The sequence below is a fragment of the Tetrao urogallus genome (genome assembly GCF_951394365.1).
Source record: "Tetrao urogallus genome assembly, chromosome: 2".
Classification (NCBI taxonomy): Eukaryota; Metazoa; Chordata; class Aves; order Galliformes; family Phasianidae; genus Tetrao; species Tetrao urogallus.
In genome coordinates this window covers 48,426,674-48,443,878 of record NC_136814.1, presented here as the reverse complement: position 1 = coordinate 48,443,878, position 17,205 = coordinate 48,426,674, and the positions used below count along the sequence as shown (strand labels likewise).

The window sequence follows — 17,205 nt, the reverse complement described above, 5'->3', positions numbered from 1 at the left end:
ACCGTTCACCTATTCCCAATAGCTCCCACTAAACCATGTCCCTCAACACAACATCCAGTCTTTCCTTGAACACCCCCAGGCTCGGTGACTCCACCACCTCCCTGGGCAGTCCATTCCAATCATACCTAACTTCCTTTGGTTCATCCTGTACTGGAAATAGAAATTGTGAAGAAATGATACTGAAAGATTTAATGGAACCGGTAGTAATGACTGAAAAAAAAATAAATAAATCACTTCACTGACCTTTTTATCTACAATTGAAAATACTGTGATGTCCCTTAGTAATTAAATAATAAGAAAATTTGGCAGAAACATTACATTTGAGAAAGTAACTTTTAAAGAGTGCCAATAGAGCCAGTAATTCAAAGAGGAATTAGAATAGGGGTTTATGAATTTATGTTCTACATAATCTAGAACAGTTCTATGAGAGTTTGGGAGTAAACTGCTGCAGAATGTATGGTTTCATATTTACACCTGGTTTGGGCCTCTGAGGCCTTGATGGAATCTGGTGCTTGCAGTTCATGGCCAGTTGTGACTGGCTTTCTGTGACAAACCCAACTGTGCCAAGTGAAAATAGCAGAAGATTCACTTCAAAAAGTGCCATCAATCTTTGACCTCAAATGTTAATATGCAGCACCAGACCTAGCATAATATGTCAGAATGTCATATCAACATATTTATTTGATTACTTTTTTGTCCCTGATGTCTGATAATCTGGATCATTACCAAATTTCTGAAAAGCCACAACACTAAGTCAACAGCAGCAAAGAAGTGGGGCAGGTATAAATGGACTAACTTGGGTTACTTGTCTGATCTCTTCAACAGGTGGAATAACCTTATGCAAGAGATTGCAGAGCGACTACGTTCCAGTAAAGGTCTCCTTCAGCTGTGGCAGAGGTACAAGGACTGTTACCAGCAGTGCTCTTCTACTGTCCATTTACGAGAAGATCAGACCAACGAATTGTTGAAGAGTGCCACTAGTAAAGAAATTGCTGATGATGAAGTAACCACCTGGATTCAAGACTGCAATGTATGTTTACTTAAGCTTTACGCTTTTTCACATCTCTGTGAGCTTAAAGTCAAAACAGTTACTAAACAATGTAGTTGATGTATTGGAAGCTTGCGTACAAAGTTATTTCCTTTTGCTGAAGGATCTCATATTTGCAAGAGAGAGTTTTACCTCTACTACCCAAACCTCTATTGCTTGATGCTTTGTTTTTTCAGAATCTTTTTCTGAAATCATCTCTCTGGAGAAGATGGATAACTTCTATCACTTATTTAGTCTTAATCCCCACTTACCAAAAGGTTTCTTGCTTTAGCTCTCCACCAAATCCACTGAGTTTTTTACTGTAGCCAGAAACATAGAAGCCTTTGTCTGTATTTCCACTAGTCAAGGCTAATCACTTTTTCTGAATGAAAAGAGAGGTGTTTTCTGGATGTCATTTACATTCTTCCTTGATGTTCTTCCATTTTCAAAAATATGTCTCAGAGCAGTAGGATAGTTTATCTCCTGTCTGTGATTACTTACATTTTGATATGTTTTGGTTAATTAAATTTTAAATTTTTAAAAAATTAAAATTGTATTTGTCTTAGGGTAAGAAAAATAATTGCAAAGAGAAAAATTTTGAACATTTGCTGCTATAATCTGCCTGACCGGCAATTCTGATAGTTCAGTCTGATATTTACTTTGTCATGATGTCACATTCTTTATCCATTACATTACACAATTTACAAAAGTTAATATTTAATCTTTCCTGGTAATTCATAAAAGGATAAAAAGGGAGACCTACTCAGACCTCAGTTGATCCACAGTGAGAGTTGCCACTGCTTAGGACCAGCATATCAGTAAATCCGAAGTATACTTTTCAACAAGTGTTGCCTCATCATTAACTCTGGCTTACTCAGTGACAGCTGAACAGTCACTTTTTTCTGTTCCTCTGCACATACATAATTCAAGAATTTTAATTCTGTATATCATTTCCTTTGTTTGCAGAGTACCAGTGGACATTTTTGGATTGAAATACTGTAGTAAATATAAATTCTTTATGCAAAGGTGGTGTTTATTCGTTTTGTTTCTTCTTTATAATAAGACAGAATAGCATGGGCTGAGTGTCAGGTTAACTATTCATGTCTTTATTCATTGTGTTGCCGCAGGACCTTCTTGCTGATATAAAGACAGCACAGGATTCACTGATTGTTCTTCAGGAACTGGGAGAGGAGTTAAAAAGCCGGGTGGAGGCCTCAGCAGCAGCAGCTATACAGTCTGATCAGCTGTCTCTAAACCAGAATCTATTAGCCCTAGAACAAGCTCTATGCAAGCAACAAACTGTACTTCAGGTATGCAGATAGTGCTTTCAATTTTTGCACCTTTTCATCCTGTTGATCCTGAAAATACCTAGATTACCCAAAGCCACCTGGGAAAAGAGAGTAATGTTACCTGTTCATCTGCATTTTCCAGACTTTCCTGGAAGCCAAAGCAGAAAGTAGAAAATATGCTGAAGTGAAATACAGAGACCTTGTAAGAAGGTCCACGTTTTTTTGGGAAGTGGATAGCAAATCTCACAGGGGAATGCATGTATCTGGAATGCCAAGGCTACGTTCTTTGTGAAGACAATAGTAGTGCTATAGTCTGGATTCACTACTGCTTTCCCACAGACAGACTCCTCTCTTCCCAGCTTGTTCTTTAGTGTTAAAACGAATGATGGAAGATTCAAAACAAGTGTGTAGCAGTAATTCCTACTAACACTGGTGACCATACTGACACCTATGATTTGTCTCAAAGCCTGTACATTAGATGTTGCTAATTGCTTCTGTCACTTGGCACTAAAGTACACAGATGGAGTAGCAGAACGTGTTCATTTTAGGGAATTATATGGATGAGAAGGCAATAAGGTAGTAGCTTCTGTTTAGGTGACAGAGGATATGCCAAGAAATTCAGGGTTGTCTAGAATGTGATCATTAATGTAACAAAACAAAACAGAAGGCAGATTTTTTGATTTGAAATTTCAATAACAGAAACTAGTGCTTCTCTTTGTTCACAAAATAAATTAAATTGAGGAAGTACTTTTATAAAAGGAAGTTAGAGAAGATTATCTGTCTTAGAATAAGGAAGTCTTTGTACTGAAATGCTGCCTTTTTGCAATGATCAAAAATCTCATTTTCTCACCTGGTACAGGCATTACAGCAAAGTCTTTATGATAAATTGATAATAATTTATTTTTTTTTAAAAAAACAACATATCTATAGTCTGTAAGCTGTGCAACAGTTGCAATTGCTCCTAGCCTGTTGTCACCTATATAGCTGTATATATATATAGCTACAAATACATCTCATTATAGCTGCATATCTATAATGAGAATAATCAGGAGCATAACAGCAATCTGGATGATATGTAGCTTAAGTTACTAAATCCTGGGACATTTCTGATTGAAGGCTGGTGTACTGAACTATCAAACGTTTGCTAAGAACCTGCAAGATCTTGAGACCTGGGTAACAGAAGCAGAAGCAAAACTGAAAGGACAGGATCCTGGTCATGCATCTGATCTCTCAGCAATACAGAGCAGGATGGAGGAACTCAAAGTGAGTAACAAATGAGAAATTGTTCTTCTTTTATGTTAGCCTGGTTAATTTACATATAGTATGCACAAATATCATATGTACTCTCTATACATATTAAGGAACTGTTACTCATGCAAAGTAAGACTGAGGAATTTGAAGTTTGATGGCAGCCAGGAAGTGACTGTTGCAATGTCTCTGGACAAAGAAGAAAAGGAAAAGCAGACTCTTTAGATAAAAATGAATATCAAATCAAAAATGCGAGTGGAAGTATTAGTATTTGGGAGGGGGGTGGGGGGGGGATGTTCCATTATTTTATTCTTTTCTCAACTTATTTTGAATGTACAAAGTTCCTTACTCATTAATATTCGTATGCTATTCAAGAACCAACTCATCTATTCCTTTTTGGTATCTTGTTAGACTGAACTATGATGAGTACTGTGTACAATGTAATATATATCTCTAAGCTCTTAATCTCTGTGTTTTGGCGTTTTGTTTTTTTTTTTCTTTTAGAGGCTCTGAGAGAAAGTTGATAGCTTTTGCTATCTAGGCTGATATTTTTTCATTTTAATCTTCAGTTAACATTTCTTTTGCAATTAACTAAATATACATGTTATTCCACTTTTGGTATGCTAATAAATGTACATTTTCCTAAATTAACGATTTGGATATTTCTGTACAGTAAAACATTATTTATTTATTTATTGAAAGGGTGAATAAATTCAATGTGGATTTGCTAGCCTAGCATTCAGGTTAAGAAACAAGGATAAAAGCTTGCTTCAGGCACTGTTCTACTTTTGCATTTGTGAGACATATATTCTGAGTTTAGCAATATATGCAAGCAAAATTTGAGTTTACTTCTCATTTCCTATTTAAGCATTATCTTAATTCTTCTGGTCTGAGACTAAAGAGGCAGAAAACTGGAAATGAATTTTTTCCCTGGCATAGGAGTTACTTTGCTGCCTAATGGCAACCAAGGCCATTCCAAATTTATTTGAGTGCTAGCTCAGTCTATAGTAGTATAGTAGTGTAATTATCAAATCTCCTTGTTATCTCTTTTATTGCTTGTTGCAGAGTCAGATGTTGAAGTTCAGCAGCATGACCCCAGATTTGGACCGTCTTAATGAGCTGGGTTACAGGCTTCCTCTGAATGATAAAGAAATCAAAAGAATCCAGAACCTGAACAGGCAGTGGTCTCTGATCTCGTCTCAGACTACAGAGAGATTCAGGTGGGAATAGCTATAGACTGTTGCATAGCTTTTTCTTAAATTATAGTAGCTAAAAAGTATACTTTTTAATTAAACAATCCTCCTCTTCTGGTATACTTAAGAGAAAAGAATGAAGCCAGTGAGTTGTGATTTTCCACAAATCAGAATTTGACAAGAGCAGGAAGAATTTATATATATGTATATATATGTTTAGTGTTACCTAAATAAATAAATCATGCAACTGGCTGTGAAAAAGCAGCGCTGTTTTCACTGCTTGAAAATTCATTGCAAGACTCAGTTCTGTGTGTGAGAACAGGAGACATCACCTGGATTCATCTTTCTTTTTTCCAGTAAGCTGCAGTCTTTCTTGCTACAGCAGCAGACATTCTTGGAGAAATGTGAAACTTGGATGGATTTATTAGTTCAGACTGAACAGAAGCTGGCAGCAGAGATTTCAGGAAACTACCAGAGTCTTTTAGAGCAACAGAGAGCACATGAGGCAAGTCATTGTGTGTATTTATGCACTATTACAACCATGTAGAGTACATCAATATTCAATTTATACATAACTGGAACTCGCATTCTTTTGTGGAGTAGTATAATAGTAGGTTTTGAATTACGTTCCTATCATCTTTTGAATATATCTTAATTTAAAAACAACGGCATGCAAATATATCAGTGTTAGCCAGTTAGGAGGAGGGCTTGGTTTTCTGTCTGCCTTTTTTATACAATATATTGCTGTTTCTCTAAATGCTCGTCCTCTGTACGTGGTGTGCTTCAGGTTGATTTGCATGAGAGGAATCAATGCTTTATTGGTCTTCTCATAAGATATAACTATCCTCACACTTTTTGCCCCTTTGCCTTCAGTCCTACTTGGATATTTCTGTTCTTTCGTTTTATTCTGGTTTTGTTCATTTGCCATTAAGTTACCAACATACGCAGCATCTGAAAAACATGTTAAAGGAAGACTTTTCTGTCAAAAACTGAGATATATAACTCATCATGCTGCCTCCATTTGTGTTCCTTTTGGAAGCAGTTCTGGGTTTTCTTGGAGCAAATTGATTTGATCTTTCCTCTGTGCTGGAGTTGTTTGCAGACTTTTTACAAGAGATTAAGAACTAGCTTAGCTTTTGCTGCAGAGAAAAAAGAAGAATGCCTAGCAGATTCTTTGGTGATGTCGAGCAGTGCACATTTTTTCTCCACATTGTTACTGCCAGGAATCTTGGTGAACATTAAGTAACACGAATCAATTTTCATACCAAAGTTCCCATGTGGCAAACGATATTTCATTTCCCACATTTTTTTCAGCTGAAATACCAAGATACTCAGGAAAGATCACAGAGGAGTCATGTCCTTTTGCCCCTTGTGTCTTATATCTGACAGTGTTTGGATGGGTGTTTGATAGCAGAAATTACTTCACAATCTTTTTTTGCTTACTTCATTATACATTTGCTTTAGCATTTAACTGCATTTGCTTTTGCAAATCTTATCCATTTCATTTCATCTCAGTGCCACCAGCATTAACTGGATGGTGAATCTTTGTAATTTGTGATGTCTCTCTTTTTGAGATTTAAATGTTCAGAAATTTATTATTTACTACTGTTGTTATGTTCAATCGCAGCTATAATTCTTGAAAGGAGCTAGCAAGGATCTTTTTGCATGCAGTTGCACATACTTTGAGATCTTATACTAATTCCCTGTTAAAACCTGGTTCTGCTTCAGCTAGCTGAAACATTTCACTCAGATGAGTGTTACTCAGGCAGTCTGAAAAAGCTTTACTTCTTTCAGCTATGTAGAGTCACTTTTCAGAATGTAGAGAAGGAATATCCATTTCGCTAAATGCTACATTTCATCAACAAAAAATGTTTTGTTTGTTTTTAACACAAAGTTTTTTGACATTTTATGTAATTTCAATATATTTCATGGTCAGTGTTCTTTGCAGTGTCTTCTGATGCTCATGAAGAAATTAGTTTCCACTTCTCCCAGCTGAAAGAGTTTCAAATCTAAATTTCTTGAGAGGATTTTCTAGATTGTTTTTCTGTGCTTTCTTGAAGATAATGAGAGAATACTGTTTCCACATGTATTCCCAGAATGGATGTTAGGATGCATCCAGTTCTGTTACCAGCTTTCCAGTACTGACTCTTAATTTTGCTAGTATTTATTTGAATAGGATTACAGCTGTATCAGTGGCCTTATTTCCAAATAACTTCCTACTGAAATTTTCAAACCATTTTCCAAATATCATGGCTAACTGTGGCATGTGCGTCAAATAACTCTTTCAGGACAACCATGTAGTCATTCTTGTTCAATTGTCCAGATGTCCATCTGCAAACCTGGTACTTGGTACTTGAGACTCCTACACAGTGCTAGTGCACTGAGACAAGTACTTGCAAAAGTGCTGGTAGAGAAAGAAAAAAAGAGTTGCTTGCCAATACATTTTCAAATTTTTTTCCCTCAGTGTTCAGGTACTGTGTATTCCAATGCTTACCCCCCTTTCCTGATTCTTTGAATTCCTATTTCTTTATTGATAGCAATCTGCATAGGAGAAGAAATTGGGATTGCAAGTGGTCCCACATAACAGAATATCTCATTTTTATGTATTTTTATGTGCATGCACAGAACAAGTATCACAGAATCACAAAATTGTAGGGGTTAGAAGGGACCTCCAGAGATCATTGAGTCCAACCCCCCTGCCAAAGCAGGTTCCCTACAGCAGGTCTCACAGGTAGGCATCCAGACAGGTCTTGAACATCTCCAGAGAAGGAGACTCCACCACCTCCCTGGGCAGCCTGTTCCAGTGCTCCGTCACCTCACTGTAAAGAAGTTCTTGCGCACATTTGTGTGGAACTTCCTATGCTGCAGTTTCCGGCCGTTTCCCCTTGTCCTGTCTCCACACACTGCTGAAAACAGTCCAGCCTCAGCACTCCGCCCCACCTTAGATATTTATAGACCTGGATCAGGTCCCCTCTCAGTCTTCTTTTCTCAAGGCTGAACAGACCCAGTTCACTCAGCCTTTCTTCATAGGAGAGATGCTCCAGGCCCTTCACCATCTTCGTGGCCTTCCGCTGGACTCTTTCCAAGAGATCCCTGTCTTTTTTGTACTGGGGAGCCAGAATTGGACTCAGTACTCCAGATGAGGCCTTACCAGGGCAGAGTAGAGGGGGAGGATCACCTCCCTCGACCTGCTGGCCACGCTCTTTTTAATACACCCCAGTATGCCATTGGCCCTCTTGGCCACAAGGGCACACTGCTGGCTCATGGCCAACCTGTCGTCCACCAGGACACCCAGGTCCCTCTCCGCAGAGCTCCTCTCCAGCAGCTCATCCCCCAACCTGTACTGGTGCATGCCATTATTCCTCCCCAGATGCAAGACTCTACACTTGCTTCTGTTAAACCTCATCTAGTTTCTTACTGCCCAGCTCTCTAGCCTGTCCAGGTCTCGCTGAATGGCAGCACGGCCTTCAGGCATGTCAGCCAATCCTCCCAACTTCGTGTCATCAGCAAACTTGCTGAGGGTGGCCACTATCCCCTCATCAAGGTCATTGATGAAAATGCTGAACAAGACTGGACTGACTGAGTAGATTTTTAGAGGAATGAATCTGATTTGGTGTAGGACTTGAATGCATCCTCTATAAGCAGAGTTTCTCATGCTTGATAACCTTTTATTTATTGCATCTGTCTTCTCAAAATATAAAATATATTACCATCTTCTCAAAAAAAAAAAAAATCCTTTCTTTCCCTCCTCCTTTCTTTCCTTCCTCCTTTCTTACCCTAAGAGTTATGTTCTGTTGAATCTTTCAACAATACTGTTAGAAACTTGCCTCTTGTGATCCATGCTCTTTCAGCTTGACAGAAATAGATGTGATAGGAACTGAAATTTCTTCCTTCTTACTCAGCTTTCTGAAATTCTCAAACCCGTAGTATGTGGTTTTGGTGAAATTGCTCAACAGAGATATTATTTTCCCTCTGTTCTTGGCTTGGTCATTCCCAAGTGCCAAAGTATTCAAAGAACACTATCAAAGGCATATTCAAGAAAACTAGTCAACGCTGTTTCTTTTTATAGGAAAATCCGTGAATTGAATAACAATGTCAAAACTTGTTGAGTGATTCGGAGACACAGAATTGCATTTTGAAAAACTACTATGTCATGTAGTAGTCCTGAAGTACATACAGTGTTCTTGAAAAATCTAATTGCCCAGGTGCCAGTTTATATTTCACTTGGAGAATCTTGGGTTAAGTTCAGGCAGGGTAAATATCAGTTTAGAACACCATTACTAATAGAAGAAAAAAATGTATTGATCTTCAGACTTTGAATCTCTCTGTAAAACCTTTTGAGCATGGAATGTGTCTAGTCCTCGATTGATGCCTAGATTGTACCAAAATAAGGAAAGATGTTTCTAAAAATAAATTTAAGTTTAATGTACCTAAGCAGTGTTTGCATAAGTAGTAATTAGATAATTTTTGGTCATAAATAAAGCAATGTTTAAGTAATACAGGAGTTTTAAAATTATTACAAAAAGTTCATTGTGGCAAGTGGGAAAAAATGTAAACTAAATTGGAAAACATGGAAAATGAATTTCCGGCACATTAACTTGGCCAACCATTTGTTTTAAAGTAATTCTGTTGACAGTATAAAATTCTATTAAAAGTTTGTTCCACCAACCTGCAAACGTTAATTAAATTTAAGAAGGGAAAGCATTAGAATACTCCTAAACTTGTGAGAAAATAAAATGTGCTCTTATGTTCATGCAATAGATACTCTGTATAGATATTCTTGTAAATTATAATACTGATGTCACAGTTGTACTCAGAGACATAATTCATAGCTTCCACTGATATTATTTAGCTTTTAAACAACTTTTTAAAATCTCAAAGAACTAATAATCGTTACTAGAAGCCATAATACCATCCTTGTCTCTTGCACAACAGCTATTCCAGGCAGAGATGTTCAGCCGTCAGCAGATTTTGCATTCAATCATCTCTGATGGACAGCACCTCCTAGAACAAGGACAAGTAGATGACAGGTAGACATTGTTGTGTTTTTTGCCGCTGCTGGCTGTGTGAAGTAATACTTAAATTATTGGGAGATTTCTGAACAGAGAATGTCGCAAAAGATGTCAACATTCAAGTCATGCTCTTCTGAAGCAGGCTTTACTGTCAATGTGGTTAAACTATTAATCAGTTAGATTTTAAATAAGACTCTTCTTTAGGATGCCGTGGGGTAGATGTGTTTGCATTTGGGAATGCAGCAGCCTTAAGGCTGCTTCTCTGATAAAGATTTGTCTTGTATTGTCAAATAAATCACATATGTCTTTTCTGATGGAACTTCAAAACAACTTTCACCAAAAGACCCAGCAGTAATTGATTTACAGCCAGTTACAGGCACTTTGTGGCAGCTGGGGACATACCTCAGAGAAGATCACCTGAAGCATAAATGTAATTGAAAAGAAATTCATTTCTGTCTCAGAGATTTTGTTTTATATAATTCCAGAAATCAGTGGAGTGTGACTGTCTTAACACTTGTGCATATGTACTGGATTTGCTTAAGGGTATCATGGTTTTAGTTTTAGAATTTTCTTGTTGGGGGGTTATGAGAGTCTTGATACTCCTTCATATATTTTTTACCTGCTTTGATCTAGCTCAGGGTGAATCATGAAATCTTCATTCTCTCCTACGAATTTGGATAATTTAATCTAGCAAGAACTAAGTTTTTGTTGCAAGTAAAAGAGTTGTGATTTTTTTTCAGTCTTAATAATTGGATCCCTTTGATTATCCATGTATATGATCTGTGGAGTTCTCATCCTCAGTCAACTGTCATGAGAGTTCAGTGCTTTTCTTCTAGTGCTTAATAATTAGCAGACAAAAAACACTTCACATTCCCTCCTCTCCACTTAATTTCAGTAAATAAATAGATAAAGTATGAAAGCTACTGCAGATTTTTATTTATTAATTTACAATAGGGATGAATTTAATCTGAAGCTGACACTTCTGAGTAATCAATGGCAAGGAGTAATTCGTCGGGCACAGCAGAGGAGAGGGATTATTGACAGCCAGATCCATCAGTGGCAGCGCTACAGGGAGATGGCAGAGAAACTACGCAAGTGGCTGGTGGAAACGTCCTGTCAGCCAGTGAGCGGTCTGGGAAATGCTCCTATCCCATTGCAGCAAGCCAGAGCATTGCTGGATGAAGTGCAGGTATGTCCAGTGTATTTGAAGAGGAAAGAACATCCTTTTTTAAATTTTATTTTTAACCACCTTTATTATTTAAAAAGTGCTTGAAAGTTCATTAGTTTCAGACTTTCTGATTCACAGAAAGCAACATTAGATATCAGTTGTTCTTTCAAAATGTCATAGTCTCAGAAGAAACGTTTTGATGGTGTGTAATGGCAAATTTTAAAAACTCAAGCTTTGATTGTTTCTGGTTTTGCTTTGTAACTAACCTCATATTGAAACAGTCTTAAGAGCCACAATAATGTCAAATTTGAGGAGTGTTTTCTTGCTAACAAAAAAGATACTTTGAATGTCTGATGTGATCTTCATGTGAGGCTAACAATAACTATTTAGCAGCTTGGTGTCTTCAAGCTTTTTTAACTGGAAGATATTATATAAATGATAAAGCTTGTAAGAATAATGAGTTTTCAAAGAACTGTTTTTCCTCAAGATCAGTTGAGATACTGATATGAATGAGGAGAAAAAGAAGTCTTCTATGTCTTTAACTTCTTGGAGAAATTTTCTAATGATCTGCTGCAGTAGATGATGGCAAAATAAAAGGTAGGGTAAAGCATTTGGGCTGCAACTCCTGCTTTAGTCAAGATATGCAATCAAATAAAAGTTAGTTAAGTACAGACTTGAGGATGAGTTGTAATTAATTACTCATTACAAAAACATTACAAAAAAAAATACAAAGTTGACAAGAAACTGACAAAAAGTTGACAAGAAAAAAACTGTTTGTATTTGCAGCTTAAAGAGAAAGTTCTCCTAAGGCAACAAGGCAGTTATATCCTGACTGTGGAAGCTGGGAAGCAATTGCTGCTCTCTGCTGACAGTGGAGCTGAAGCAGCCCTGCAGGCAGAGCTTACAGAAATTCAGGAGCAATGGAAGAAAGTTAGCACCCAACTGGAAGAACAGAAGAAGCAGGTTGCTTTATTACTGAAAGTAAGTATATTGGTTTTTTTTCTGTACTTTCAAGTTCACCGTTTCTCATTCTGAACCATGGTAAAGAAAAGTATTCTAAAGAAATGAGTACAAATACAGGAATTGCATGTATGTTATATAAGCTCATAATTTCACTACCTCTAATTATAAAATATTTAAAAATAGAAGTAATAATATTTTGCAGTAGGCCTGTATGTTTCTTGATATCTTTTAACTGATATTTCCACACCCATCATTTTCAGCATAAAGCAATTATGTAATTTATTTTGCACAATACTTGTTAGCCTTTATACATATTATATTGAAAATTAGATCTGTCTTATTCTCTCACATGACAATATCAATATCTACTTAGCCAGTTTGTGTCTCCTTCATGTGTCTTGAGTATTTGCTGTCTTAAGTGAAGCACTTGGAAGAGGGGGACTTGAACTTCTTTTTAATGTAAGCAGTCTTCAGAATGCCTACTAACCTCACTTCAAGTACAAAAGATGATAGGCTGGGATTTAAATTTGGTCTGTTCATTTTTCTTTTTTGCTTATTTCATATGAAATAAATTGAACTTGCTTGTATTAACAGAATAAGGCAAGTGCTTTTAGAACAGTTTCTGAGGTCTAATAGAAATATGAACACATTAATTTTGTTTGTAAGAAGCAAAGCGATACAAGAAAATTAAGTATTGTTTTGGAAAAGTTCCATTAAGTATATTTTTCTTCCTATTTCAAGTCTTGTTCCTTCTACCTCGGGTTCTAGTTGGAAAGTTGCATCAGAAAATTTTAATCATGAAAGCTTGTATCTATGGAGATGAAAACTTCAGTGATATGATGTCCCAATGAAAAATATAGGACTTGATGCTTGGAGGGAAGGAAGCAGGGAAATTTACCACCCAGATTGCACATTTAGAGGAGGTACTGCAGGTACTTCAGTGTGAGCTGAATTCACGCTACTTCAAACTTTTTTTTCTGAATTTTGATGCACCAGGCGTTCAGGAAACGAAGTGGAAAATCATTTGGAGAGTTCAAGGTGTTTCTGAAAGGATGGAATTGTAATTAGACAATGTTGCAATAACAGGAATCCTTGACTTCTATGTTTCTTCTCATAGAAACTAATAGAAAACAAAACAAAAAGTAACCTAAAAAGATTTTAAATCCAGTTTACATATGAGCCTAGTTTTAAGACTCTGAGTATTATTTAAAAGAGAATTTCAGTACATGTTATTATTATGGAAATGTTTTCACTCTTTATGTTGATTGATTTGACTAACCACTAAATACAATAAGTATAATCTAGATCTGAACTGAGTTCTAATAAACTTTCTGCCCTCAGGACTGGGAAAGATCTGAAAAGGGTATAGCAGACTCCCTGGAGAAGCTAAGATCATTCAAAAAAAAGCTATCTCAGCCTTTGCCAGAACACCATGATGAGCTGAATGCAGAACAGATTCGTTGCAAGGTAAAGTACTTCTCTGTTGACTGTTGCTTCATCTCTGGATGCTTTTCTGCAGTAACATCTTTCATTGTTAACAGGCTTTACATTAATGGCTGTGTAAAGCAGCCAAGCATCTTTGTGAAAAGCTAAGAAGCCATCCTTGTAACATTTGGACAGTATAAATCCTGCAGGGTATTAATTGAAAAGTTCAAAGGATGCATATAGAAAAGATCAAAGGTATTAGAATAGAGTCTGAAAAGTATTGTAGAAGTACTAAATATTTGTAAGTTTTTATAATATAAATTCTTGATTCAAACTTAAGCTCGTGATCTAAACAGTTCTCTTAGTGATTCTTATTTGAGGTGGGATTGCTGTTGTGGATCTTATGTACCATTTATATGTTATATTCCTTGCAGTCAATAAATGTGATACAACTTGAAAGCATTTTCACTAGAGAGAACTCTCAAAATCACTGGAACTTTAGAGATATTTGAGTGCTAATTTGGTTTGTGAATATTTGACACAAGGCTGATGTATCATCTTCTATCAGGTTTGAAAATATTGGTACACATGGAGCTGGTATTTTCTTTTTCTTTAAAACAAGACTGGAGCAGTCCTCTTGAAATAGTGGATCTGCTTAGATATGACTTTGATTCAGTGAGATAAAAATATTCATCTCTGTACTTGTCCTTTTTGCTTATGCTCATCTTTTAAGGAATTAGAGAATGCTGTTGATGGATGGACAGATGACCTTGCACACCTCTCTCTGCTGAAGGAGTCCTTGTCTACCTATATAAGTGCAGATGATATTTCAGTCCTCAGTGAACGTATAGAGCTTCTGCACAGACAGTGGGAGGAGCTGTGCCATCAGGCAAGTATAGTACTGAGCTTTGATATGAGCATGCAAACTAAAAAGGTTTTGGAGAAACAATTGAATGCAAATAGAGTCTTTTAGAAAAAATGCATTAGAAACTGGTAAAAATCATATTTGAGCACTTGCTGAATTAGGTATAACATCCATTGAAACGTTCCCTTTCGTTATTACTTAGATTTTCAGTTTTCTTGAACTTCACCATCGAGACTGTATATAAAACTTAAGAAGAAAAAAACGAAAAAGATGTGCTTGTGATATGAGACTGCAGCACAGGGCAAACAGAAGTAATACAGTTAACTATGCTTTTGTGGAGGAGCTGTGCTCAGAAATGTTGTCCACTCCCCACTCAGCATTTCTTTCATACCTCTACTTTTGCTGATGATTTCTACCTCTTCAAATGTTAGTGTCAGCGTTTCTTTAAGTCCAAGGGTGACTTGCTTGGCTGTGAAATGATCTTAAGAGAATTGTTTGATTTTTCAGCTACATAGTGCTAGCAGTGTATTTTTTGCATCCTTTTTCACTTACAGATTTGAATCCCTCATCCAGTTTTTCAGATTATTCTAATGTTATTTCTGTAGTTCAGTAGATGTTACTGTGCACATGTCTGGGGCTAGCATGGGAATAGTTACCTTACATAAATTTTCCATGAAGTCTTCAAAAACATCCCCAAAATAGGAAAAATGTTTCTCAGTCAACAGTGAGAAACTTGTTATTAGTTTCATTTGAGCGAGCCAACACAGATACATCTAACCTATGGTGTAGTCACTAAACATATTAAGAGATTAAAGGAGAGAGATGAGTAAAGAAGTTTTATCTTATTTTTGTACGTATTGAGTGCTTCAGGATGTAACCTAGAGCAACAGCGTTCAACCATTTCTTATTTCCGGAAATCTGCCATCAAGTTTAGAACCACAAAAAGGAAATGGTGAGATCATGTATGCTACTGTTAAACCTAACATGGTAGTCAGTGAACACACTTTTTAATGAAAGAACAGATGCAGTTTTCATCTTTTCAGATGAAATGCTAACACAATGTTAGAAACAACTTAGAGTAGAATGAGGAAATAAATAATGGTTCAAATATCTGAAACTACAGAGATGACTTTGCTGTTCACCTTCTGCTACCACTTTGATTTCAATTTCCATCCTTATCTGTCAAGGACGGACTGTTACTCATAGTCTGAGATGATAATACCGCTATAGCAATTTCTTAAACATTGAAATGCTTTTCTTTGTTTTTTATTAAATACAGCATTTTAATGTTTTATGCTTATTATGTAAGCCCTTGGGAATCCCTGAATGTAACAACAAGATTCAGGAGAAATAGTCATCTATGGAATGACTGTATTGAGACTCAAGTAGAAAGTAACTTATGCAAAAAATATTTACAGGAAAAAATGTGCATCTTTGCATTTATGCACAAATTGCACAGTTTAACCTGTGCTATATGTGTATTTCTTTTTTTTTTTTTTTTTTTTTTTTTTTTGCTTTGATCAAGCATTTATACCTTCCTTTTTATATAATCTCTTAAACTGAAAAGAAACTATTGGCATGCTTTAATAGCTCTTGTAAGTTAGCCAAAATTGTAAAAAAAAAAAAAAAAAAAAAGAAAAAGGGTGTTTTTTTGTTCTTCCTGGGAAACCTGAAAGACACTCTGAAAGAATATATAGACAGAATACTGAGCCTAATATTTGAATGCCTCCCATTATGCAATAGAACTGTGAGAATCCTGAGAATAACACTTACCTCTAAACTCTCAAAGAATCATACAAAGTTTTGCAGTACAAATCCAGGTTTTTTTAATGGAAATAAGCGCCTTCAGTTCATCTGCAGATCCAGAGGAGTTCACACTGAGGCACAATGTGCTTCAACTGTCTCTAAAATTCATTTACTTTTTTTTCTGAATATTTTAAGGTATCTTTACGTCGACAGCAAGTTAGTGAGAAACTGAATGAGTGGGCTGTCTTCAGCGAGAAGAACAAGGAGCTCTGTGAGTGGCTGACACAAATGGAAAGTAAAGTTTCTCAAAATGGTGACATCGTCATAGAAGAAATGATCGAGAAACTTAGAAAGGTAACATGCAGAGCATGTATACTTACATTTTTTCTTTTACTTTTTGCTGCTTTTGTTTTGCAAAGAGAATACTCAATTAGCTGAAATCAAGGTTTTACCTGAAATGGATGCTTGTAAGTTCCAGTGAGGCTGCGTATTTGTGTTCTCTTGCTGTGCAGCTTTTTCCTGTCTTTCTTCAGGTGGTACCATCCAAGATATCAGAAAATTAAGTGATTTGATTTTAAACCAATTGCTTTACTCCTGTAAGGAGTTTAACTATACTTTCATAGATGGGTTGGTTTTTTTTTCCATTCTTCTGATAGAGTTGTTTGTAGTTATACTCAAAAATTAAAGAGGCTGTCATTTATTACTAGAAGAACAAAAACACATCAACATTCACTGGTATTTTTGTATAGTTCCTTTAGTAATGTAAAGCAAAATGTTTTCAGTATTTATCTTCTGATTGCACTTTTCTATCCAGGATTATCAAGAGGAAATTGCTGTAGCCCAAGAGAGCAAAATCCAGCTCCAGCAAATGGGAGAGCGACTTGCTAAAGCCAGCCATGAGAGTAAAGCATCAGAGATTGAGTACAAACTTGGCAAGATCAATGACAGATGGCAACATCTTCTGGATCTTATTGCAGCCAGGTAAAACAATTGTTTTGCTTCTAATTGCTACATGATACAGATGAATGTACTGGGCATCATGGAATTAAAATATTTTTTATCTGCCTTTCCATTATTAATCATGAACGGGTCTGTTCTCAACCATCAACACAGTTCTGTGAAATTTACTCTCCCGTTTGCCTTTGTATCATTTCTTCATATGTTATTTCAGCAAGTAAAAAGGAGATAATTCCAAACACTGTCTGCTATGGCTGAGTTACACGGGATTGGTTGCAGCCAGATTTAGTGAGCCTTGTTTCAATTCCATCT

The 17,205-nt window shown here is 36.3% G+C and overlaps 1 protein-coding gene across 1 annotated transcript in view; it reads left to right on the top strand.

Moving 5' to 3' along the window:
* Positions 1-16,921, top strand: part of LOC306958740 (nesprin-1-like) — a gene marked incomplete at both ends in the record, with an annotated part of 192,381 nt that extends 175,460 nt beyond the window's left edge. The window contains 10 exons of the mRNA XM_079550331.1: positions 826-1,030; positions 2,155-2,337; positions 3,433-3,579; positions 4,630-4,784; positions 10,724-10,958; positions 11,724-11,918; positions 13,242-13,367; positions 14,059-14,214; positions 16,132-16,290; positions 16,751-16,921. Of these exons, the coding sequence (XP_079406457.1) occupies positions 826-1,030; positions 2,155-2,337; positions 3,433-3,579; positions 4,630-4,784; positions 10,724-10,958; positions 11,724-11,918; positions 13,242-13,367; positions 14,059-14,214; positions 16,132-16,290; positions 16,751-16,921 (1,732 nt within the window). The remainder of the gene's footprint in view (positions 1-825; positions 1,031-2,154; positions 2,338-3,432; positions 3,580-4,629; positions 4,785-10,723; positions 10,959-11,723; positions 11,919-13,241; positions 13,368-14,058; positions 14,215-16,131; positions 16,291-16,750) is intronic.
* Positions 16,922-17,205: the final 284 nt, after the last annotated feature.